Genomic DNA, 27,255 nt, shown 5'->3' with positions numbered 1-27,255 from the left:
TAAAACTAAAGAACAAATATTCAATATTATTGTCATTCTTAGTGTTGAATTGATTTTCTTTTTGCATTAGTATTAATTTGATTTTGATTTAAGCTTTATTATAATTACCAACATCTATGGACTATAATCTTTATTGAACCATTCAAAATTCTAAGTTTCAAATTTGAAATAATATATTAAAAGATAAAAGCTATGAAAAAGTATAAGAAATATTTAAAAATTATATCAAAGTAAATATTTTTATGTATAAAATAAAATTTTAAAATTATATATATAATGTCGGGTTGGTTTGATCTCGGGTTATTTTTTTTTAGTTAAAACCAAACCAACCCAAAAATAGTCCGATTTTTTTTTCCAATACCAACCAAGTCAAACCAACCACTAGTCGAGTTTTTTTCTCGATTTAACTCAATTTGCAATTTGATTCGATTTTCGGTTCGATTTTGTACACCCCTACTTCAGATAATTGAGTCAACTGACCATCAAAGTACCTATTAATAGTAAATGAACTTATGTGCCTCTAAAAATCTACTATGTAGGCAAGATATGAAATAACCTATTGCGTGGACGATAAATAGAAGAAGAAAAAACAGAAAGGAGAAGAACTGCCTTTTAATTTTACCAATTTTGCTAACGTACTTCATGGTTGTAGCAAGTTTCCCTAAAATGCCCAGCAACACGTTAAAATGCAAAATTGAATTACTGTTTTATCCATACACTAAATTATAATATTATAAATCATTCAATTAATTATTAAATAATAAATCATATCATATTACAAGTAGAAAGACCTTAAATGAAAAGTTCATAATAAATCATAATATCATATTTTTACTTAGGGTCTGTTTGGAAAGCCACCTGATAATTGAAATTGGTGTAATTACTAGGATAGTAATTACCAGCCTAATAATTACACTGTATTGCGTAGTTTTCACACGTAGCATCTTAAGCGGTGACGGAGATTGTCTGGGAGCGAAACAAACTGTGGGTCCCCATTTGTAATCTGAGTTGGAGTTATTCACAACAAAGTCAAAAATGTTTTCAAACTTATTTTGGGCTTTAGTTCTTTTAGGGTCTGTTTGGAAAGCCACTTGGTAATTGGAATTGGTGTAATTACTAGGGTAGTAATTACTAGCCTAGTAATTACACTGACCTGTTTGGTTGCCACAGTGTAATTACACTGTAATTACACATATCCTGTTTGGATGCCACAGTTGAATATTATGTAAAAATAATTGATTTATATTTTTTCAAATTAATATATTTCAATTGAATTGATCGTAACAACTAAAAGTATGAAGTTTCTACGAACATCGTGAAATGCATGTTTGATAAAAAGAATAATATATAAATAAAATGTCATAAATTATTAAAGGTTTGATAAAAATATAATTTATCAACTCTAATTAAAAAATGACGTGCAATGTAGATTCAATATTACTAAAACAAATGAAACTGAAAATATAACATAAGTTATAAATTCAAAACTAAAAATTTTAACATAATACTCTTATAACAAATTTCAACATTAGCAATTAATATGATTTAGTTTTAGTTTTTCTTAATAAAGAAAACGTTAAGCCTAATAACTTACTTAACAATAAATTCTATTTTAATTTAAAAATTAGAATATAATAAAATTATGCTAATGAAAAATAAGCATGGAATAAAGAAATAGATAATACGAAAAATTATATAGAATCACGTAAAGTAAGGTTGAGAATAAGAAGAAAATGAAATATAATAAAATAAAATAAACTTTTACAATTTTTTAGAATAATAAAATTAAAAAAAGAACTTAAAATAATAGAAGTAAAAAAATTAAAATAGAAATTAAAAAATAAATAAAAAGTAATCAGGTGGTAATTACACCATGTAATTACCAGCAATTCACAACATTTGCCTGTGAATTGTAGAGTGTAATTACCCCTGCCAATTACACCAATTACCTGCTGACCAAGTAATTACCTGTCCTTCCAAACATGACAAGACAGTGTAATTACACCAATTACACCAAATCCAATTACCAGAGTGTCCTTCCAAACAAACCCTTAGTCTCTTCTATGTCGTGTTTTTCATCCAAAAATCTCAATTTATCTTATTAATCTTTCCTTCATCTTCATAATTTATAATTAAAATGATCTTTAATGTGTATTAATTTTTTATTAATTATACTACTAATTAATTTTTGTGCCGCCTCATTTTTTTATTTTTTTTTGTGTAATGTGTATTAATCTCTGAAAAATTACAGTACTAATTAATTTTTGTGTCTCTTCATATTCCATTTTTTTTTCATTTATTCCTTATTTTTTTCCTCTCATGCTTTACATTAAATTAGCCTAAATGGTTGTATCAAATTAAAAAAAAACAATCTATACTCATTATTATGGTGTAATACAATTGCTTTACCACCTTTATTTTTGGGCAAAAACATTCTTACCAAGTTCATGTCAAGGGTCGTACTTTTTAGACGATTATTTATTGCTTTTAAGTATAGTTTAGTGAATCCACTTAGTTGAGGTGTTCTATATCCCGACAAGGTATATGACAGTTTTGACAGCGTGGGCGAGACGTTGTGTCATCACATAGCTTATAGTGATGGTTGTCAGTTAGAAAATCTCCCAAATAAAAGTAAAGAGTAAATTATTGTATTTTTATATACATCCTTGAGTTAGTATCTGTTTACTATGAAGCTTTAAACATTTTATCTTTTGTTATTGCTTTTGTATTGAGTTGAGTTGAGGTGAGTACTCTTCTAGTCTTGTTAGTTTAGTTATCTATGTTTTTAGTTCTTCTTACATGCTCATACATTTAATGTACTGATGTCATTCGATCTGCATCTTACAATGATGCAGATATAGGTGTTCATGATCATCAACAGGCACTTCGTTGAGATCATTAGACATTCCAGCTAGCTTTGGTGAGCCTCCTTTGCATTCCGGAGGATTTCTTCCCCCCCCCCCCCCTTTCAGATTAGTCTTTTTTGGTTGTTCTGGGTCTTGTCCCAACATCCATGTTGAACTATAAAGGCCTCATAGATAGATAGAGTTGATGAGTCTTTCAGTATTTATTTTTTCTTGAGTTGTTTTACAAACTATAAATATTGCTATTGAGCATTTTCAGACTTTATGAGTTGAGTATTTGAGTTTAATGGATTTAATTCAGTTTTAAGCTTATTATTGCTTGAATTAGTTTTCCGCTTGTAGTTCGCTTGGGGACCAACAATGGTTCTTGAGTGTCAGTCACATTCAGGGTGTAGCAATATTTTACATATCAAATTATTCAAATAATCTAAATTTGAGAGTAGATGTAGATGTTGTAATTATTGTCTCATAATTTAGTTTAAAGTACAACAGATTGCCACATCTGATGCAGATTGAAAAATATTTTTTCATCAAATTATACTTTTGGGTTCATATATGTGTACTAATTAGTGATCACATATGCAAAAAAAATTGATAGGATCTAATTTTTTGTTTCCAGTGGAAGGATTTACCTGCAAATTATTATTAAGGTAGATAAATATAAAAAGTTGTGTGAAATGTTCTATAAAAAATATATCTTAAAGAAACATTGTATCCTTAACATCATAGAGTAACATATATATGTGTAATATAAAGTAACTATTATAAATAGTATCTCAACTATCTTAAATCTTAATATATATTTCAACTCCACAGATATTTAAATTCATTTTGAATACAAGTGTTATGTGATTAAAATATAAGATTAATGTTCTCATCCTCAAAAGTTGGCATTTCGATATACTTTAAAAAAAAATTCCTAACATATTCGTTGAAATTGTATAGAAGATTTTGATACCGACTAATAAGATATACATGCACCGCACATATCATCTAATGGTTTAAATGGCAAGTCGTTGTTTATTATTTATAATGGATTTTCATCTGAATAAAGTGTCTATTATCTAAGAAATAGAAATTAAAAACAAAACAAATCACGACCTAAACATGACACTACTAACCTAGATGAAACAAAGAATTCAGGAAAACGATTTTCAAACCCATCTCCTCCCTCTAAATCAGTTGTCATAGAGTCTACTCTGTCCTCTTCAGGTTCATGTCCAAGACGGTACACCAAGTATACAATGAGTCTCTGTAATGCATTGTGGAAAAAATAGAACTTTTCAATTATGAAAAGAGAAATGCATACACAATGAGAAATACACGTTATAATCATCTTTAAAATATTTGACAAAAATCCACTTACATGGCTAGTCACTTCATCAATGAAAATTTTCTCCCAATTTTCAACCATATAAAATTCACACTCGAAATTTTCCAAAACTCCTATTTCACGAAGCAGTCCTCTAAGCAACTTTTTTATGTATGGTTCAAGTCTATCAAAAAAATTGAGAAAAGTGGTTAAGAAACACTTGATCAATTCATAAAAAATAGACATTTTTTAACTTCTTGTACATTCTCTCATTTAAATGAATGAATTTGGTAATTTGAGTGGGATTTTTGTCCTGGATCATATAAATGTTCGATCCATGTTTTTATTTACTCTTCATTTTTAGCCTTTATTCTTGATGGATACGATAAAATGATCGTCTTTCTAGTTCCTGATTTTCTTCTACCAAACGATAATGACACTCACAATCACTTTGCAATGTTTAGATTAATATTGTTTAAAAATATATAAACAAACATTTGATATCAACTAAGTATAAATTTTAAATAGTGAAAATATCAAATATAAATAAGTCTAAGTTAGGTATTAAAGTAAAAGATGAGAACAAGTTTAAACACTTATTTATAATTTATGCAAAAAAAAATTTTAAAAAAAATAATCCAACCCGACAAACTTGACTCAATTTTAAATGAAAAATCGAACACTATTGTTTACCTCAACTAATCTCCAAACATGATCAAAAGTAGTTTAGGTCACTTGTAGGAAGGTGTTCGGATTGGCTACCCGACCTCTTTTAGGAAGGTGTTCGGATTGACTACCTACTTTTCAAATCGAATAATATAGGAAAAATTACGCAAAATGGAAAATGTGTCGAGTATATTATGTAATATAGCTATAGTTTTAAATATTTTTAATCTGTGGCTGCAATTTCGTGAAATTTTGTTATTCAATTTCCCAATTGTTTAAATTCAAAATTTATATAAATCGGTCTCTGATTGTATAAATTCAATATAGTTTGGTTCTTGATTTATAAAATCAAGAACTTTTATATGCTTACCCTAGCTATTTGTATACGATTTATGGAAAAAAACATAATAAATTACCTTATTTGTATATTGGCAAGTGATATATACAAACGAGTTCTGAAAATACTCCTAAAATGTATATACTTACCTTGTTTGTATATTTACCAGAGAAAGCAACACCACTTAATACCATTTTTTGTAGAAACTCGGAAAAATTATAAGGGAATTTGAGAGCCAAAGGCTCCAACTAACCTCCAATGACCCCGCCAAATCTACTCTATGCATGCTAGCGAATTTCTTCAAGTCAATCTTTTCAATAATATGTTGGTCAGCCCTTTATTGACATATTTAAAAGATATGTCAAATTTAAAAATCTCTCCTCTTTGTGGTGTTCTTATTGCTTTTATAGGTAGATTGATGGGAGATGTCTCAGGTGAAACAGGCCATCCCATGGATAATGGTCACATATTCTTTTTCCAAATGACCTTAAATATTATTGTAATTTAAATGAACAAACTGATATTATGTTAGCTGCCTAAATTGGATTATGCCAGAACATACAACAGACCTACTAAGTTGTTGGGTCAGAAGGGGAGGTAGTAAGAGCCAGATGAGGTGGTGGAGAACAGTATCTGAATGTATCTGGTGGATCATTTGGAAGGAGAGGAATCAGAGAATTTTTGTAGGGAAAGAATGCACTATAGAGAAGATTAAGTGGAAAGTAATTACCACTTTAGGTTTTGATGTAAAGAAATGAACATAGAAGAAGAAATTCAACTAGTGGATTTCATAGGAGCTTTGTAAGTAGTCCTATTTTCTTTTCTTTTTTGTTGGTTTTTCTATGTAACTAACACTTTTGGAGGTGGCCAGCATAGCCCTTAATGCTGAGGAATACAAAGTTACATGTTTCAAAAAATAAATAAATATTATGTTAGCTGCTTTCTCACTTTGTCAATGAGATTCTCTAAATGTCAAGACCCTATTTAGCCCTTGTCTTTTTTCTTTCTTTTGGTAGATTGGTATAATTGATCCGAACAACAGATTGATTGGGCTCCATCTCTATGATGGACTGTTTAAGGTATTGCCTTATGAGACTAAAATAATTTGCTAGTTTGGTCTTTTTATCATAGGGTGCAATGTTTGTTTGATTTATGGGACCTGAACTTCATTATCAACAGGTTATTCTTTGACTTATAGCTCATTACTTTGTGGTTTTTGTAAGGTTTGAGTCTCAAGCTTTGGACATGAAATTCTTGTACGGTTGCCCAATGCCTACCGTTGTTGTCCTATATCAAGTGTGATTTTAAATAATATTGTTATAATTATGCTTAATTTACGATTTTCTTAATTTCGTTTAGGTAGATGGCTTTTTCATTTTAATTACTTGATTTTAATGCTTGTTAACTAACAGGATAGTGAAAAACTCGACATGTCAGGAAATATGTCATTCCCTTGGAGAATGACCCTATTATTGGAAGTCATGATCTGAATAATCTTTGATAGTGGATCGTATTTGCTAATACCCATGTCTCTGCCACCATATGATGTACTTATTATTGGAGAAGAAATGATTGCTTACTGCGACACTTCAGCTGCTAAGGATACTTACCAAATTGGAGAGGGCTTACCAGTATAATTTACTACTCTCATTGTCCCAATTTATATTACTCACTTTCCTTTTAAGTCAGTCATAAAAGAATGGCATGTTTCTATATTTGGTCACATTTAAACTTTTGAATGCTCATTTTACCTTTAATAAAATGATTTATAACATACAAATATCTATGCCTTGTTTTAGATCACAAGTTTTACTAGTCTTTCTTTCTTAAACTCCGTACCGAATCAACTACTTCACATAAATTGGAATAGAGGAAGTAATTAAATTCTGATTGTCTTACTAATATTTTATTTATTCATTCATTCAAGTCTATAAGAGCATATGATCAAGTTGGCGCTAATCAATATGTGCTTGGGGATCATAATAAGGTTCTTCACCATCTTGATATCACTCATAAAGAGAAGAAGTAAGTCTATTGATAAACATTTGCTTGTATGTTTGGTTAGTTTTTAGGAATAAGGCATTTAATGATACATTCTATTTTTTTTCCAGATTTACTTGACTAACAATCAAGTTGGGAGAAACTTCTATTCCATCGACCATTTCATATCTATGTGACACTTTTGTCTATATTGGCTCAAGCTATGGAGATTCACAGGTACTTTAAACCGTTTACTTAAAATTTAAGCTAATGGGAAACTTTATCCTCGAGTATGGTTGCTTGTTTCATCTTGTGATTTAAAAGGTGATAGCTCCATGGACACAGATGAGGCTATAGAATCCTTAAGAAGACCGTCAAGGTCTCAAGATAAGGAGTTGCAAGCCAAGATTGTTGGGCTTCAATGGGAAATTAAGAAGATGCTTATCATCAAAGGAAAGCCCACAAATGAGTCTAAGAATTGTGAAGAAGAATGGAGTAAGTGCTACACATATTTTATGGTTCAAGTTCAAGCCCAAATGGAAGAAGATTGGGCCACACAAAGCCAACCAAAAGAGCCCAAAGAGCTGAATGGTTGAAGTCAAAGTTTCCTAGTTTAAAAACTTCTTTATTTTAAAAGTTTCCTAGTTTTGAAAGTTTTCCTAGTTTAAAGTTTCCATAAAAGTAGGATTCCCATTATATTTGGGATATGTTTTCCCTATATATAGGGATTGATTTTATTATTATGAACAGACAACATTATTATTAATTGAGAGTTCTCTTATTTACACATTTGTGTGTGGCTACTTGGAATTTATCTTACAACCTTATAAGAACGATTCTTAAGAGGTGAGATTAATTCTTTAACTTGATATCTTTGGTTCTTATTCGTAAATTAAAGAAGGTGATTAGTCTTATACTAATTATTGTCTCTAGTTTCTTCGTAATAGGGGTCTAGATCACTTTTGATTTAAGTTTTTGAATTGACTCTATTAGTATCATAATTAGTCTTAATCCGCTAATTTTGAATACTAAGATCAATTAGGGTTCTTAGTATTTTATTTTGACATTGGAGATTTTAATCTTGAATTTCACATATCTTTTCAATTTCTGTCTTCAATCTTTATAATTTCGCTTCCGCATTATTTTCTTGTTTATTCTGTTAACCCGAATCTTATCAAGTGGTATCAGAGCGGTTCTATCAAGGTTCCGTTCTTGATAATCTTGATAGTTTAAAAAAAAATCTTTTCTAATTGATTAAAAGTTCAGCAAAAAAAATAATAATTCTAGTTGCTTAAAAGTTTTAAAAAAAAAATTACCAAAAAAAAAACGAAAATTATATATATAAAAAAAGGAAGAAAATACAATCACTTATTTCAAGAAACTTCATATTTGTTTTTATTCTTGAATTTTTTTTATTCAAAAAGGAAAAATCAAGAAGAGCGGAAATTTGAAGTTCTTTTTTCTTTTGTTTCACAAAGTGGTCTTTTTCTTGTCTCATCAATCCCAATTTATCTGGAATTGATAAAAAATTTCTTTCTACATCTTACTTCTAAAAGGATTGTTACTAGTAGGGTTTATATATAAATTCTAAAGAAACAAGTCAAAGGTTGTAGTTTGAGTGGAAAAAGACAAGAGAGGGTGAGCTCAATGAAGAGAAAAGAAAAGCCAAATTGAGAGATAATTGTTTCTTTTATTTTTATTTTTTTGAGACGTCTCTAACAGGAAAAGATGATGAAATTGGGACTCAAAACGATGAATTAATGAAGGCGCTCCAAATGATTATTGCCCGACTTGATGCGTTAGAGATTGCACAAAAGCCATATAATCCAGTAAACATGACCGATGTGAGGAGAATCCATTAAAACCTGATCCCTCAAGTTAGAAGACAAGTTTTTCGAGCTCCTCAAGTCCCGCAAACTGAGGATCAATTTGGTGATTATGGAGATGAATTTAAAGAAGCTTACCAACAGAGAAACGAAAGGAGGGCGCCACGAGTTAGGGTTGAGGATGACAATCTTAGTAGCATTAAGATGAAGATTCCTACTTTCAAGGGGACTAGAGATCTAGACTTGTATCTTGATTGGGAGAGGAAAGTGGAGGCCATCGTTGATTGTCATAACTACTCTGAAGGTAAGAAGGTTAAACTTGTTGTGGTTGAATTTTCTGATCATGCTGCTAGTTGGTGGAAGAACTTTTGCAGAGACAGAATAGACAATGGAGTACTACCCGTTGCGATAAGGAACGAGATGAAGAGGGTTATGAGAAAACGTTTTGTTTCATCACACTTCCAAAGAGATCTACAAAAACACCTTCAAACTCTGAAGTAAGGTTCGATGTTTGTGGATGATTATTTCAAGGCTATGGATATGGCTATGATCCAAGCTAATTGTAATGAGGATGCAGAGGCACTATGGCAAGATTTCTTAATGGTTTAAATAGAGAAATAGTTGATGTAGTAGAATTGCAACAATATGTGAATTTAGATGAATTGGTTGAGTTGGCTATAAAAGTAGAAAAACAAAATAAAAGGAAGCAACAAGCTAGTTCATGGAAGAATCGATCTACTACAACTCTAAGGAAGCCATGGCCAACACATGAGGAGAAATCTATGCCTATATCACAAAATGAAGTGGGAAAAGGTAAATGGGAGGCCAAAGATGGAGGTAAGACTTTTAACACAAACGGGTTATGTCCTGGATTGGATTTGGTTGGAAAGGAAATTTTAGGCGGGGTAGAGTCACTTCCTCGTTCTGTGCTAATGTGTTCCTTCAACAGGGTATGTCCTTTATCCTATTAGTATTCCTGTAGGCCTAAACATTGTATTTTGGTCTAATTTGCTCTTTCTTTCAGAGATCTTATTTGTTCTGTAGCCTGGCTGATGGCCATCTCATGCATTTTGAATTGAACATGGTTACTGGGCAGCTGAAAGGTAGTGAGCTGTTAGGCAAGAAAAAACTTTCTCTTGGGACCCAACCCGTAACACTTTGTGCTTTCTTATTTAATGAAGCTACACGCATTTTTGCGTCCTCCAACACTTCAATGGCTATCTACAACAGCATATTTTGTTGTGAAGTGAATAACCTGAATGATGTTAGGCTTATGTCCCCATACCGTGTTGAAGCTTTTCCAAATAGGTAAGTTGTTCCTTTTCCTCATTTTTATTGGTAGCATTGTGTCTTGACTTAAACTTTAATTGTGGTACTCTATTGAAAATTTTGATTTATTATCCATTGTCAACAGCTTTGCAATTGCTAAAGGATAAAGGAGATCAGTTGGCAATATGCAATATTGATGAAAGACAAAAGCTTCACATCATTCATTCAGAACACCTTGGGGAGCGTGTTGCCACGGACTTCTTACTCACTATTCTTGCAAGGTCTTGTAAGCTCAAGTAAGCCTTTTGAAGCTAGACCACTAAGAGAATTCAAAGAAAGACTTAGAGAATTTTGGAAGAAGGTTTTATATTGCTTGGAAGATTGCTTACAACTTTCTTTCTTGATGCTTGCTTCAAGCTTGGATGATTTACAAATGAGAGGTCCTTCTATTTATACTACTTCCTAAGGGCCTCAGTGCAAATAAAAATTACTTTACAAGTCCCTCTAATAATTACACTTTGGTCCCTCTCTAGAACTCTCTACATATTCTAGGATATTCCAAAATATTCTTAAAATATCTAAAGGTTTCTAGAGTATTCTAAGGAAATTCTCTAGGAAGTTCTAGAATGTTCTACTAACCTCCCCACAACTCTAGAATCTTCTCCCTTATTCCGGTGCCGAATTTAAACTGTGAAGTGACGGGACAAGACAGTGCGCTCCACATCAGTCATCAAGAGCAGTCCCACACCATTGCCATATGCACCGTAAAGCGTGATGACAAAGATGACATGGTCTCACTTGTTCAACTATTTGATGACCAAACATGTCATAGGAAATGGACTTACAAACTTAAAGAATTTGAGCATAGTTGCTCCCTGATTAGCTGTTCATTTTCTGAGGACGATAATGTGTATTATTGTGTTGGGACTGCTTATTTGAAGCTGGACGCAAATGAATGTACCAAGGTTCATGAGTAATGTACCATCATGAAAATGGTTCTAAACTATTTTCACACGTAGTGGCTTTTAATTCATGAGTAATTTGCAGGGCCGAATATTAGTTTTACAAGTTGTACAGGGTAGCAAACTCCATCTAGTTGCAGAAATGGAAACTGATGGAGCTGTCTACTGCCTGAATGCCTTCACTGGTAAACTTCTTGCTGCGATCAATCAGAATATCAAGTTGTACAAGTGGGCATCCCTTAAGAGTTGCCGAGGCCGAGAATTGAAGCCTGGATGTCTATATTGGGGTAGTGTCCTGTCTCGTTTTATTCAAACGCATGGTGATGCGATGAGGTCTATATCTCTCCTACGTTTGAAGGTACTCGTTGTAATTATATATCTTAAAAAATAAGATAATAGCAATGTTGATTAAAGAAGTTTGAAACCGTAACCTTCACATAGTTCTTCAGCATAAAACCATCTAGACTACGTGCATTCTTTGTTTAAGTAGTATCACTTATAATATATAACCGTTATATCTGCTTTTATTTCTTAATTGTATATACCTTTTAGTAAATTTTTTCGAGAAGCAGTATCACGTGACACTCCTTCTACCTTCGTAAATCCGCCCCCGAAAGAAGTGTCACATCTTCTCTGTATTCAACTTTATATATATATATATATATAGAGAGAGAGAGAGAGAGTCTGAGGTATTATGCTATATGTTTCCTTAGGCCTCAAGCTTTGGAAATTCTTGTTATCCGGAAAATTCTCTCCCTTTTGATGTAAAACTACTTGCACAAATTTTTAAACAATAAGAATGACACAAACCAGCATTGCAATTTTATGAGACATAAAAAGCGCTTCCATCATTCAATGTGGCGTGGATTTTACCATCTGAACATAGCAGCCGACTATCTGTTGGTCTAACTTGTAGTAGTACTCCATCCTCTCCAAAGGTTTCAAATCCAGGTCAATGAAATATGCCTATTGATGAGCAGCAAACAAAAAGCTATAAGTGCCTTAGTTGAAAGATGCACTATATTTCATTAATTGGCAATCACAGTTTTTTCACATAATGTTGTGTGTTTATTTTTATATTTCTGCATTAGTACGGAACTCAACTGTGCTTTGCACTTTAAGTTTCACCCAAGGTCATACATTTTTCTATGCATTTCAGCTTTGAAAACGCGTATGACAATAGACTAACAATTTTAAAAAAAATTTAGGCAAATCAACTGAGGTGTGCACACAACAATTTGCAGGTACAACAAGTTTACTGCCTCCATAAGTTCACATTTCTTCTTTTACATAGGATAAAACACTACTTCAATGAAAAGGAGATTAGATAGAGATATTTTTCATCGTGAAATATATTATTCAAGAACGCGAAAGGAGTTGGGAAAAGGGAATAATACCTTATAATCAAAACTTTGGTTGGTTGATTCTAAGGAAACCATGCTATATGGAGATTCCACACTCCCATCTTCTCGAGGTCTAAAACTAATCATCATGCTCAGGTCCTTTGCAGTTGCAGCAATCAAGTAATTCCTCACAATCTTCATGCTTTCATCGTTCAAGATTGAATGCAAAGAACTGTATCTTTCTGACAATTGATCTTCAGCTGATTGTTTATTACATACCACACATGGTTGGGAAATGACATTGTAATATGCATGAATTGCACCTTCAATGTCAGCATTGTCTAACTTCTGGACTTCAAGAACCTTATTTAGCAGTCCTGAACTACAAATGGTCTTGGAAATGAGATCTAGGAAGCATTGGGTCCGCTGGCCATCTACAGCTTGAATAACACACTGCAGTGCATTTTCAAATGTTTCACCAACTTCACAGCTTGTAGCGTCTGCATTACCACCTAAACCCCCTAATATGAGAGAACCATTCAGGAAAACTCGGAAATTGTTTTGTGGGGTCTTGAAAAGGCCCTTTATTGCTTTGTGTACCCTATCATTGGATCCAGAAAACAAATCCAATGGATCATATGCACTTATCTCTGATATCTGATACAGCAGAAGCAACCCAAAGAAAATTTCAAAAAAAGGAGAAAATGATTTAAGAAAAAAGAAAAAGATCCAACATAAGCATAAAGCTAATATCTGTACATAATAAAAGGTAAACACTACTTTAACTTGACAAGGGAAAAGGGGGAAGTTTATCAAGTCCATGCTGCAACTGAATTAAGAAATCCACCAGACAGATAAAAAATCAATCACCTTTCCTTGGTGCAATTTTAAAGCCTGATGCATCTTGAAACGAGTTACACTCCTTTTAATACTGTTTTCTGATGCAATAAATTCCGAAAGCGGAAGAAATCCGCATTTAGGCTGGCTTCAGCAAAAGAAATGCAGACACTAATAAGAAAATTGTACTAAATAAACATAAAATTGTAAATTAAGAATGATTAAAGTGAAACAGCATGAAAATGATATTAAAGAAGAAAAACCAAATAAAGCTATGAAAAAGTACCTTTATTTCTACAGATATACAGAAGTCCTTTTTAAGTGCACCTGAAAGGAGAAAACAGGTATAATGAAATGTAAGCCAATTCGCCAAATCAAAATCTATATTGAGATTTTGTGCTAGGCCAATCAAAAGTCAAAACCATATAAAGTGAATTTTTCTTGTTTCTCTTTGTCAACAAATGAACTAAAACTGCAGTCAGCCTTGTTGATAAGTAGCATACTTAGAATAGCTGTAATGTATCTAGACAAGCCGTCATTAAACATTAGACTCTTTTTACTCTCAAACACACAGAGGTAATACCAGAGATATACCCAATCTCTTAAAACAAAGGTATAATGTGGAGGTTAATGCCTCAATTGCCTATTAGAAATACCAGACATGGTACATTTATCATTGTTGTTCACTCTTTATATTTTTGGATCTCATTATTATCATTAGCTTGATATTAAAACTAGTCTAGCAATATAAATACACGTTAAAACCATGGTAAGAAGCAACGGACAAAAAGGCGTAGTAAAATTATTACCACGCGGAAAAAGCGAATGATCAGATATCAGCAGTACAGAATCACATAGGGGGTTGACCATTGCGGCATCAACACGCCAAGAAGGACGCTGACATAGAACATTGTTATCAACTGTTTCCAGAAATTCTCGGGTCACAGGGATGTGAATCTGTCAAAATGGAAGAAAAAAGATGGCAGTATTTAACAATTTTGTTTCCATGTTGACAGAAAACCATATGCTAGGAATAACACAAATTTGCAATCTTTCATAACTTAAATCTAGAGGCCCATAGTTTAGCATAACTTGATCAATTAAGTTTTATCCTAGCAAACAGCAATGAACAAAAATTCGTCCTCTACAGAAGATCAGCTGCATAAGAAATGTCCTAGGATATAAGGGTGAAATGATAGGTTACATGAATATTGGTAATAAATTAGAACTTCTTGATGACATGCAGAATGCCTAATTATTATTACTACTCCACGTAGATTAAAGGTGTCCAGAAAGGGAGAATAAGTAAATTATTTTTCTCCATTTGCAGAGAAGAAAAGATGATTTCAGAAAAAACAGATCTAATACGAAACGATAAAAAATAGGTGGTATGTACAAGGCTAGCAACATACCCCTGCATCAACATTCTTTGAACCCAACAGTGAGCACATCACATGCTGCACAAAATTGTATTCAGCCATTTCTTTTGTAGGAGCTGATACCAGCTCTTTAAATTCTTTCCACATGAGGCATTCCAACTCGGTTAGACCTGGATGACCATTCTCACGTTGAGATCCATTCCTTGGTATCTTCTGTACCCTCAACACTTTTCCAACCTAGAAAAGATGCAGGAGAAGAGGATGCTACTGAGATATCAAAAAAAAAACCACTTTCTTTTGAACTAGTAACAATACTCCCTCCGTTTCAATTTGGTTGTCTTACTTTCCTTTTTAGTCCGTTTCAAAAAGAATGTCTCTTTCCTTTATTGACATCTCTTTAATTCTAACTCTCCACACGACATGTTTAAGACAACAAGATTAAGGAACATTTTGGTACATTGTACATCTCTTTAGTTTAAGACCACAAGATTCAAAAGTCTTCTTTACTTTGTTAAAGTAAACTCCATGACAGTTTTCCCAAGTCAAAACCAATCAAACAAATTGAAACGGAGGGAGTAGCATGTTTTCCAGATCAGATCTCTCTTTCTTCTGGTAGCATTTGAAGGCAAGAAAGGTCGAACTCATTCCTCATCGGGTTACTCTTACTATGCTATTGTTGAGGTCAATAATTTGTTAAAGAAACAGTGAATTCCAAGGAGGAATACAATGACATTTAGCACTAGTGCACTCTTTTAGTAGGATCTTTTCGTTTAATTTTTTTAGATAACTTGAGAGCCAAATTGTCTACTACTTTTATTAGACACTCCATCATTAACTTCTTCGAGTCTGAAAACAACACCTTCATGAGATGATGCACCCCCAAAGAATCAGATCATTATGCAGCTTATGTAAAGCACAATTCATTTCCAGTATCTTTTTCATTTAATCTTTCAATTTTTATTATCTCCTTTTCTGGTTCCAAGGGATCTAGCTAATTGATTGAGGCATGAGAGATACAATCTGAAATTATCAGGAATACACTGAAAAACACGATACAACAACAACAACATACTCAGTATAGTCCCACAAGTGGGATCCACGCAGTATAGTCCCACAAGTGGGATCCACGGAGGGTAAAATGTTCCCAAACCTCACCCCTACCTTGTTAAGTAGAGAGACGGTTTCCGACAGACTCTCAACCCAAAATAAACAAAAACACAATATTTACGGAGACATAAGCAGTAACAATAACCTAGATACTTTCCCTAAAAAAAAAAAGAAGATGAAATTCCATATTCTTATCTACTAGAATCTTCTCTATTCCCTGAAATTGATCAAAATTAATTTCAATTCGTTCAACAATTCACCAAAGACAAACTACAACTATTCGAATATAAGTATAAGAAAGATAAAAATCATACAAAATCAGGATGTTCTCCACTATAAGCAAGCACTAGATTGACAGCTCCTTCTCCTCTATAACACCATTCTCGAGCATCATTCGCCTGCAAAACCATCGCCATCTGCTAATCCTGGTAATTAACAACAACAACAAATAACACAATTTGTAAATATAATTACTGATTCAGTGAGTTAGTAATCAACAAATCGCCATTAAACCTGAGTTATTCGAAGCTCTCTCAGTTGTCACGTCGAGTCCGGTTTCGATACGCTACAGTTTAGCCTATATTATATAACATGTGCTCACTTATCTTCAAATCCGAACCTTTGAGGGTCCATCCCATTAAGTATTAATTTTTATTTCTTCAATTAATATAATAAAAAATCAATTTCTACGTATTATAATATTTCATTAGGATATAGAGTGGAATGTATTTTTTATTAGGAAAAATTAGAGAAATCACACATTTTAGTTTACTTATTACCATTATCCCCTATAAGTTTTACAAATTTCCAAAATCCCTCATTTTTGCGCATCAGATTAGTGTATCTCGCGCATCAGATTAATGTATCAACGCTTATATTATTGTATCTCGCGCATCAGATTAGTGTATCATGTATAAAATGTACATCAGATGAGTGTATCATGTATAAAATGTAATGTATCTTACTTAACGATTAATGTATCTCGTGCATCAGATTAATGTATCAACGCTTATATTATTGTATCTCGCGCATCAGATTAGTGTATCATGTATAAAATGTACATCAGATGAGTGTATCATGTATAAAATGTAATGTATCTTACTTAACGATTAATGTATCTCGTGCATCAGATTAATGTATCAACGCTTATATTATTGTATCTCGCGCATCAGATTAGTGTATCATGTATAAAATGTACATCAGATGAGTGTATCATGTATAAAATGTAATGTATCTTACTTAACGATTAATGTATCTCGTGCATCAGATTAATGTATCAACGCTTATATTATTGTATCTCGCGCATCAGATTAGTGTATCATGTATAAAATGTACATCAGATGAGTGTATCATGTATAAAATGTAATGTATCTTACTTAACGATTAATGTATCTCGTGCATCAGATTAATGTATCAACGCTTATATTATTGTATCTCGCGCATCAGATTAGTGTATCATGTATAAAATGTACATCAGATGAGTGTATCATGTATAAAATGTAATGTATCTTACTTAACGATTAATGTATCTCGTGCATCAGATTAATGTATCAACGCTTATATTATTGTATCCGTTTGAGGGATTTCTGTAATTATAAACTTTAAGGGATAGATTGTAATTTTGCCTTAAAAGTATGTGATTTCTGTAATTTGCCATTGTTATGGTTCAAATTCAATTTTTTATTTGTTGATGAAGATAGAGTTTTATTTACTGTATTAATGAAAATAAAAGGTGGATTAAAATATTGATATGAATAGAAAGTAAGTCTGAATTTGATGATAACAACGTTTGTTAGATAATTTTATTAGTAATCATGAAAATCGATATTTCTATGTGATAATCGTAATTCGTGAATTGACGAGTTTTTATATTTTTAATTTATAGATTAACTTTTTTTAAAGTTGAGTGGTAATTCACTAATAGAGTTATTACATTATATCTTAATAGCGAAACATTCATTTCTTATAAGACAATTTCAAAATAAAAATAAAAACCCCCCTTAATTGCCAAGCACCACCAAACCAAAATAGTTTAAAGAATCTTAGTTATTCTTATATGATAGTAAATTAACATAAAATTACTTGATGATTCAGAAAATGGTCACTCTCATGAAATTTTTCGAATCAATTATAGAATATGAAATTTCACAATATGAACTTTCTTTAAAAGTATAACAAAAGATGATAAGTAAACAACACTATTTTAAAAGGCATTAGCATTGACTTACAAATAGTAGGAAACATGTTGGTAGAATCATATGCTAAAGACATATATTTCCTTTTATTCTTTTCAACTTATGTCATGGACCATCCAATTTGCATTTGCAACTTATTTTATTTTAGAAGAAAATTAAGCATAAGGCCGTACAAAAATATCATAGATATAAACTTCTAAGTATTTGGTTCGTATATAGGGCAGGTTAATATTCAGTTTAATTTGTATGGATCACCAATCAATTATAATAGTCTTGTAAAGCATCAATCCAAAAACGATTTTGGGGGATTTTTCATAAATATTGTGTTTGCAAATACAGTAGCAAGATACATTGTATTCGTATGTATGCAATATCTAATTCTAATTACTTAAATCACACGAATATAGAATCTCATAATTGTTTGTATATGTGAGTTTATTTTCAAAGCAGAAGTTGAATGTATAAGTATATACGTGAAGACATCAATTGTATGTGTGGTCAACTGATTTCAGTTCATTGTACGTACGTGTATGTATATGTATACATATATATATATATATATATATATATTATGCATGCCATAAATAAATTTTGTATATCTGCTATAAAAATAAATAATATCACTTTTGTAATTTTTTAAAAATACAACTACAAAAATAATAAGAGGAACAAAACCGCTACATTAGAGAATTTAAGTTTAAGAAAGCCCAAATAAAAAGAATTGGAATATTATCAATTTATCATAAGGTCAAACCACTTCTACATGAAAGAAAGAAAAAATGTGATTTATACCTCTTAATCGAATATATTGGCCTATTGAAAAGTAGTACGTAATTCTTTTCGAATGTTGTAAATACAATTTGGATGTGACGTGTCTTTCAACCTATGGTTCTTAACTCATCTTTTATTCTAGGAAATTTGATGCATAATAGACGTGTGTAATACATCATGATATCTGAATTAATTTGAATATAGTATCTTGAAAATAAAAATGAAAAATTCAAATGAGCATAGTTATTGATTGAGATATATGAAACTTCAATCCTAATGTGAAACACATTGTTGGAATAGCCTTATTTTTAAGTCAATAAGTGACTTAACACGACATAAGAATATAATTTTTTGTGTAAAGTGTCTCAAGTTTTTCATTGACTCACACTATTCTATTTCAATATTTTATGTTACGGAGTGTCAATTGTCAAAAGAGTTGGATCCTAACATTCTATGTCTAATGGAATTAAGTGTCAAAATTCCAATTAGTCAAAATTTTGTGTTTACTTATTAGTAGAAAAATCATTTTGAAATTATTCTTTTTGATACTTTGTTTCTTTATTGGACTTGGAAATGCGGTGGTTGTGAAAGTTTCAAACTTTATAATGATATTTGCACCAATAAAAGTTACACGTACATAATAACAATAATAAGTCAATAATTATATCTCAAGCTCAAGTATTATGTAGTCGTCTATATAAATTTTAATTACTTTTATTTAAATTCCTATCATATATTACTAAATAACAATATTAAAAAAATTTCTAACATGTCAAATATTTAGTATCCATGTTTTTACAACTTATTTTGGGTTCAATACTTCTCTCTTCTCATGTTACTATATTTGTAGTGCATGTATTCGGTTTTACTTATAGTTATCCTAATTAAGATTATTGTTTTTTAAAGTGCTTCTTCATAGTTTAATCTTTTGATTGACACCTTAGGAAACAACAAACCAATAGAACCTCATGATCTTGCGTTTTGTTCATGATTAATTCATCCATTTATAACTAGTATAAACAAGTAGAGACTCAATACAACGTCCTTCGTGGAATTCATATATTTAATATTATAACTTTTTTCAACATCAACAACCCAAAAATCTTACATAATACTTTTATCATGTGCTTCATATCAATTATAAATACTCTGAGAAAATCTTTCTTCTTTAATTTCCACAATTACATGAAATAAATATCTGTAATTAATGTTTAGATGTGACGTTAGAGTTGCCCAAAATAAAACATCATATATATAACACATCTTTAATCAAATGTAGGTTGTTAAAGTCAAATTCTTATTTTTCTCTAACGCAGGTGGCCATGTGATTTGGATTGTTATTTTACTTCTCCCTCTTCTAAAAATCAACTTGAGTACGCAACATCTCAAAATAAAAATATTTTAAAAAAAAATAGTGCATATTGATTAAGGGGGATACTTTTTTTAAAGTAATCATTAAGCTGTCATTTTTTCGTCCTAAAATTTCATAACTTTATTTTATTTCACAATCACAATAATATTACGAAACTTGATCTAGTGCAAAATAAATTGTTCAAATAGCCGAGGAGTGACCTGATATGACATGACATGACATGACATAAAAATCCTAATATTCATTTACAAAATTTTCATCAGAAGATAATTAGGGGTGTTCGTGGTTCGGTTTGGATCGGTTATTGATTAAAACCAAAACCAAAACCAAACCAATTTAGTCGGTTTTTTAAATTTTTAAAACCAAATCAAACGAAAAAAATAACTGCCGGTTTGGTTATTGTCGGTTTGGTTTAGTTTTTCTGGTTTATCCGATTTGAAAGTAATAGTAATTTTTTTGAGGACTTACATCGATAGACACAAACATCTAGCACATGAACAATCCATAGAAAAGCTATTGTCGGTTCAATTAAGCAATACTAGAGTTATCATTACACGAACAAAGTGTTTTAATTAAGAGAAAGTGTGACTATTTTATGTGAAGGAGGGTAGGTAAAGACTAAAATGGATTTTAATGGACTTGGACTTAAGATTGTTATAGTTGGGCTAAACTGTTGGGCCTGAGAAAATTATAAAGTTAAAGACTTAAGTTAATTAAAATTTAATAAAATATTTATATTTTATTTGTGAATAATATATAAATAATTATAAAATTTATATATCTAATTTATCGGTTCGGTTTAATTATTTTTGCGGTTTTTTTTAGTAAAACCAAAACCAAACCAAATATTATTGGTTTTCAAAATTTAAAACCAAACCCAACCAAATATCGATTTTTTTAATCGATTTGGTTCGAATTGCGGTTTGATTTGATCTTTTGACCATAACCATGAACAGCCCTAAGAAGATTCATCATACATTGTATTATATATTAAAAATTGAGTTATATATATTTATAAGTTTAAACCAATGAGAATTTGAATAAATCATTTTTCGTCCCTCTAGCTCGCCCGTAATGTTTGTATTCATTATTTATACTATTAACATGTCATATATAGGTAAAAAAAAACTCGATATAAATACTGCTTTGTATTTATATTTTATAACTATACTTATATATTTAACTTACGTTTCAAAACGTTTAATTTATTTCTAAAATGCAAGACGCAAGTCAGTCCACAAAAGCATGTACTCGTAGTATTTATTGTCTCTTCTAATTTAGAAAGAAGACATTTTTTTCTTACGTTTACGTCAATTAAAAGTTTAATTCATTTAAAATGGATTTCACGTGGATTATTTTAACTTTTTGCAACTTCTAGCCAGTAGCATAGTACAATAATATAGCGTATGACCGAGAAAATTCAGGCCACATTCTTTTAACTTTTTAACGTAGGTAAAATAAACACGTAACAAGTATCGATTTCCAAAAAAATTGGAATTAGCTATGAATTTTATTGGCCGGGAATATTCAGGCCACATTCTTTAAACTTTTTGACATAGAAAATGAAACACGTAACAAGTATTCAATTATGATTGTACTATTCAAGTGTTTGTGTGAATCACCTTCGTCTTGGAAGAACTTTTAACAAGAAAGTGATGAAGGAAAAACCCTTAAAAATCTTCTAACCTTGTGGGATGTTGATGGAGTCCCATGCGTACAGTAAAACCTCCCTAAATTAATATAAGTGGGATCATAAAATATTATTATTTTATATAGGTATTATTTAATCGATAAATTAATATTTATTAATTTAAAGAGTGTTTCAACACCGAAAAATTTGTTCGGGAATAAAATCTCAAAGAATTTGGATGAACCCACTTGTGAAAACATCATTCATGAACTTGAGGTCATGATTAATGATCTCGATTACCACAATAAAATGGACGTTAATAACCTATTGGATGAGTGAAAATGATACATTTTTAGAGGTCTAGAGCTTAGAACAAATTGTGGATATCATTGAAAAAAATAATGTCGATGATAAAGTTGAAGATGATACAATATCTTTGGATCTAGTTACACGTAAGGAAACACTTATCGCATTTAGAACTCTTCACAATTTAAGGTGCAATTCAAAAAGATAACATCGAAATTTTTGGATGCAATAAGAAAAGTTAGGCATAGGCTTCAACTAGCTTTAAATTTTAACAAAAAAAAGAACATCATAGAATCATATTTCACTAAATTGTCTTAGATATATTTATACTTTTAAAATATTATTACTTTATAATATTAATTGGACCATATATTTATGTAGGGGTCTTCTAGAAATATATTATCTTATTATCTTATCGAAATGAGTGATTTTTTCCATTGGCCCAAGTTGGAACTGAAAGAAACTATTATCTTAGAGAGATTATTAATTAACCGAGTATAATTTAGTAAGATTTTACTGTATTTATAAATTGGCTAGAGACTCAATTCGATAAAAACTTTTATCCTAGCTAGAAACCTTACCGTAAAATATAGTTTTTCTAAAGTCTCATAATTTATAATTTCCTCCGATAACTCCGAATATGCATAACTTGGAAGAAAAATAATTGCCTCATTTATTATTTACTTGAGAGAAAAGGTAAATTGTTAATTACCAAGTACATGCGAGTTGCATTAAAGTCTCTACAAGAGAAGTAAATATTCCAACACAAATTATTCGTAGAATTAAGAAAAAAAAAAATTTATAACGTAATATAATATTTTTATGCTTATAATTAAATCATCTCATCACTAAAGATAAATTTTTTAAAAAAATATTCTTTCCCATATTAACTAAGAAGGAAAATCTACATACAATCAAAACTTAGGAATAAACAAGATGATGTAACATCTCTGTGTACGATCAACATTAATATTTTTTTCTTTTTCGTCAATTTCTTTTAGCTTTTTGTCTAATTTTTTTGATTAAAAATTAAATAATTATATTCATGGTCACGTGTATGACTCCAGAATATTTTTGTGGCTGTGATGAAACAAGTACAAAAACTAAACCACAAGGAATATGTAGTCTTAGGTTGGTGAAGCCTATAAATAAGTAACCATAATTTCTATTATTTTCATCGCTACAAGCTTTTTAAGAAAAGAAAAAAAACAAGAGAGGAAAAAGAAATAGTAATAATAATTATAAAGATGGAAGTTATGCAAGTACTTCATATGAATAATGGAGAAGGAGAAACTAGCTATGCTAAAAACTCCAATATTCAGGTTAATTACAATTTCATATATATATTATAGTTGAAATATTTATTTACTTCATTATTTAGTTTATGTATCATTTTTTTTAGCAAACATAATGCTGTTGTTTCTCTAAATAAAAATATTCGCATGCATGAGTGTGGCCAATTGAAAATTACACTAAAAGACTCTAACGCCCAACCAGCTTGGCCTACTTTCTAAGCTAATGTAATATTAGTATACTATATTCTTTTTGTCTCTAAAGTTTTTAAGATTGACTTAAAAGTTTGAAACAAAAAAAACATTTTTTTCCTCATGAAAATGATAAAGAAGTTTTTAATTTATGTCCAGTCGAGTAGAATTATCTAAAGTCATAGAAATATATCAATCGAGTAACTACCTTTTTTAATATTACATATTTGATTTTGTAGAGGAAGATAATATCAGCGACGAATTCAAGACTTAAGGAAGCAATATTAAACATTATGTGCAACAACAACAACAACAAAAATGTGCCGGAGAGCATTGGTGTTGCAGATTTGGGTTGTTCTTCTGGACCGAACACATTGATGGTCGTCTCTGAGATTATAGATATCATAGATGAAACATCTCGAAAATCGGGCATATCCTTCCCAGAGTTGAGAATTTCTCTTAATGATCTTCCTGGCAATGATTTCAATGACATATTTAGGTCATTGCCATCATTTTTTCATAAAGTTAAAGAAGAAAAAGGTGCAGAAAATTGCTATGTTGTTGGAGTTCCTGGTTCATTTTATGGAAGGCTTTTTCCACAAAAAAGCATGCATTTTGTTCACTCTTCATCTAGTCTACATTGGCTCTCTCAGGTCAGTGTGACCAATTTAGTCAACCTAATTTTTCTGAATTATTAACTATCGACGATGACTTGACTTATAAGTAGTACGTAGTTTTCAATGATGTGTACGCAGATTATATTTGAAGACTTGAAGAATCTATGTCTAAATTATCAAATCGAGAATTAAGTAATTTAACCCACCGTTCTCTAGCTTTTGCCATACAAGAGCTAATTTACTATACCTATGTCCAAATAATTCGGAATTTTTTAGTTAGGGTGTGTTTGGTATGAAGGAAAATGTTTTCTACGGAAAATGAGTTTCTAGTTGAAAAACAAGTGAGTTTCTTGCTTATTTTCTAGTGTATGTTAAGTAAGCAAGAAAATATTCGTATTCATATGCTATCTAGCAAAATACAATAAAGGCAGGATGAGAGAGGGGAGGATTGGGGGATTGGATGGCTCTAGAGACAATAAACTTGAAACATCATTTATGCAACTTATTTTCCCTTCTTTCATTAGAGAAGTCATTTTCCTTATTTTTAAGAAACTTATTTCCAACAAAACAAAATGTTTTCCAACCATATATAGAAAAATTGAAAAATATTTTCCTACTTACCAAACACACCCAAAGTATCCACTCATTTAATTTGAGAAAACAAAATATGGGGAAATAGTTGACCATTGACCATCAATTATCAGATTAGATATAATTAAAACGACTAAGATTGTTAACTACCAATTTGTTATAGGTCTGTTCTTGATTGAAAAAGTTGTCTCTAATGTATTATTAAATGCTTTCATGTGAAGTTTACGAAATAACTATAATTAATTAGCACCACAAAATTAAAGGAATTGACTCCACTAGATATATCTAAACTACCACTTTGATGGAACCAGTTACCCAATAAATCTCACTTATTTGAATCTTTTACGTTACAAAAATGTGAAACACGATATTTAAAATTTTATCTAATAAAATTAAGATGATATATATATCGGGGGTGGAGGCACATGCAAGTCAGGGTGTCAATTAGACACTCTTCCTCGGAAAAACATATTTTATTTACAAGTAAAATAATATACAAAGTGATTAAATAATATATTTTGGACACATTTATCTAGGTTATTGTAGCCCAGTGGTTTCAGATGCCTTTAATGAGTTTTTGACACCTTGAATGAGTCAGTGCTTGCGTGTTTGAATCTCACTATCAACAATTTTTTCTGGACACCCTTCGTGAAATTCCTAACTCCCCATCGATATCTACCCATCTAAAATATGTTAAATCAGTTCATATGCGATTTGAGTACCTTTTATTATGTCATTTTCATATGGTTCACTTGAATTAATATTTCAAATAATTCCACTACAGGTTCCTCTTGGTTTGGGTACTAATAATGCAATTATGTCATCTCTAAACAAAGGGAAATTATACATATCACATACTAGTCCAAGTGATGTCATCAATGCATACGTGTCACAATTTCAGAACGATTTCTCCACATTTCTCCGATCACGTTCGCCGGAAATAGTCCCCGGCGGGAGGATGTTGTTGTCACTAATGGGGAGGAGCTCTATTGATCCCACCATTGAAGATGGTTGTTACTACCAATGGGAGCTTCTTGCAAATGCGCTCTCTAATTTGGTCTCAAAGGTAAATTACTTTCTAGAACTTATCTTAAAAGGAAATAAATATTTTTTTAATATATTGGACTAATAAAAGTAAACAGAGGGAATAAGTCGAAATTAAATATTCAATATGATTATCTTTATCTGTTTATTTTCGAGAGTTCAAATTAGTGTCGAATTCGGTCTGACATTTTTTAGGGATCTTGTAGTTTATTTTTTGAGATGTATATATGCTCATAAAATTAAATAGAAAAAATATTTTTAAAAATAATTTAATTTTCTTATGTGATAATAATAACTGAGATGAGCTTAAGCAGAGCGATATGAACAATGAAAAAATCAGAAGTATGCATTATATAATTGTTGCGCATATCAGAGTATTCTTAGATAACGAGATTTGAATATACATTATATCTTGTTATCTAGAATTGAATGAAGATGAGATAAGATAAGTTACAATAGTGTATGCATCCATTATCTTGAGTACTTGTGCTCATAAGATAACATATAGTTATAAATTTTGAAAATATTATTAATTATAAGTCGTATATATCTTTTGTCCCTGAAAATATTAAATGTTTGCATAGGGACCAAATTAATGAAATATTTATTAATACAATTTTTTTTTAAATGCAGGGTCTAGTAGAAGAGGAGAAAATAGACTCATTTAATGCACCATACTATGCACCATGTCCTGAGGAAGTGAAAATTGCTGTAGAAAATGAAGGTTCATTTATGATTGATCGTATCGAGACTTTTGAGATTGAGTGGGACGCTAGAGTTTCTTCAAATTCATCGGAAGATAAAATATTATTATCAAGGGGTCAACAAGTTGCTAAAACAATTAGGGCTGTGGTTGAATCAATGGTGGAAAATCATTTTGGAAATGAAATTATGGATGATTTGTTTAGTGTATATGGTGATCTTGTGGATGATTACATTTACAAGAAGAAAGCTGTTTATGTTAATTTGGTTGTTTCTCTCAAACGTAAGGAATGAATTTATGTTCAAATTAAGTAGTAGACTAAGCAAAATTATCTTTATAAACTCCACATGTTAATAAGGGGTTGGATCAATACCCTTCTCCAGACCTGCATATAGCGGGAGCTTTAATGTACCAGATTGTCCTTTCTTCTTCTTTTTATTTAAGTTGAATCAATACATGTCAACTACTTATTGTAATATTTGTGTCTTAATTAATGAAATCATGTTTTGGAAATGTTAACACTAGCAATATAATGTTGTTTATTTTTATTGGGCTTACTTATTTAAGTTCAAGAGAACCCAACTAAAAAGAATTTGAAAACAAATAATCTCTAATATGGTTAAAGTAAAGATGGATTGAAAGAAAAATGTGGATTATATC

General features: G+C 30.9%; 3 protein-coding genes across 5 annotated transcripts; 2 read left to right on the top strand and 1 right to left on the bottom strand.

The window, feature by feature from the left end:
• Nucleotides 1-9,569: 9,569 nt before the first annotated feature.
• On the top strand, nucleotides 9,570-11,607 carry LOC107059676 (DNA damage-binding protein 1-like). The gene is made up of 4 exons (XM_015306452.1): nucleotides 9,570-9,935; nucleotides 10,010-10,293; nucleotides 10,910-11,219; nucleotides 11,302-11,607. The coding sequence occupies exons 1-4, from the start codon at nucleotides 9,570-9,572 to the stop codon at nucleotides 11,605-11,607; spliced, it is 1,266 nt and encodes a 421-aa protein (XP_015161938.1).
• A 294-nt stretch (nucleotides 11,608-11,901) lies between these two features.
• LOC102599880 (inositol-pentakisphosphate 2-kinase-like) lies at nucleotides 11,902-16,492 on the bottom strand. Of its 3 annotated transcripts, XM_006341904.2 has the most exons (8): nucleotides 16,396-16,492; nucleotides 16,197-16,307; nucleotides 14,809-15,012; nucleotides 14,206-14,353; nucleotides 13,683-13,723; nucleotides 13,430-13,540; nucleotides 12,614-13,216; nucleotides 11,902-12,182 (listed from the first exon to the last, which is right to left on the bottom strand). In XM_006341904.2, the coding sequence occupies exons 2-8, from the start codon at nucleotides 16,296-16,298 to the stop codon at nucleotides 12,069-12,071; spliced, it is 1,323 nt and encodes a 440-aa protein (XP_006341966.1). In that variant the 5' UTR covers nucleotides 16,299-16,307; nucleotides 16,396-16,492; the 3' UTR covers nucleotides 11,902-12,068. The 3 variants fall into 3 exon arrangements, with proteins under 3 accessions (XP_006341966.1, XP_015161890.1, XP_015161891.1); XM_015306404.1 differs by having other exon boundaries at nucleotides 16,197-16,484; XM_015306405.1 differs by lacking the exon at nucleotides 14,809-15,012 and having other exon boundaries at nucleotides 16,197-16,485.
• A 6,855-nt stretch (nucleotides 16,493-23,347) lies between these two features.
• Nucleotides 23,348-27,048, top strand: LOC102599555 (jasmonate O-methyltransferase). Its single transcript, XM_006341903.2, has 4 exons — nucleotides 23,348-23,478; nucleotides 23,880-24,293; nucleotides 25,633-25,914; nucleotides 26,526-27,048. The coding sequence occupies exons 1-4, from the start codon at nucleotides 23,404-23,406 to the stop codon at nucleotides 26,886-26,888; spliced, it is 1,134 nt and encodes a 377-aa protein (XP_006341965.1). The 5' UTR covers nucleotides 23,348-23,403; the 3' UTR covers nucleotides 26,889-27,048.
• The last annotated feature ends 207 nt before the right edge of the window (nucleotides 27,049-27,255 follow it).

Source organism: Solanum tuberosum, unplaced genomic scaffold, assembly GCF_000226075.1.
Source record: "Solanum tuberosum cultivar DM 1-3 516 R44 unplaced genomic scaffold, SolTub_3.0 scf00032, whole genome shotgun sequence".
NCBI lineage: Eukaryota > Viridiplantae > Streptophyta > Magnoliopsida > Solanales > Solanaceae > Solanum > Solanum tuberosum.
Note: the sequence above shows the minus strand (reverse complement) of the source record. Positions and strands in the feature narration are given on the sequence as shown.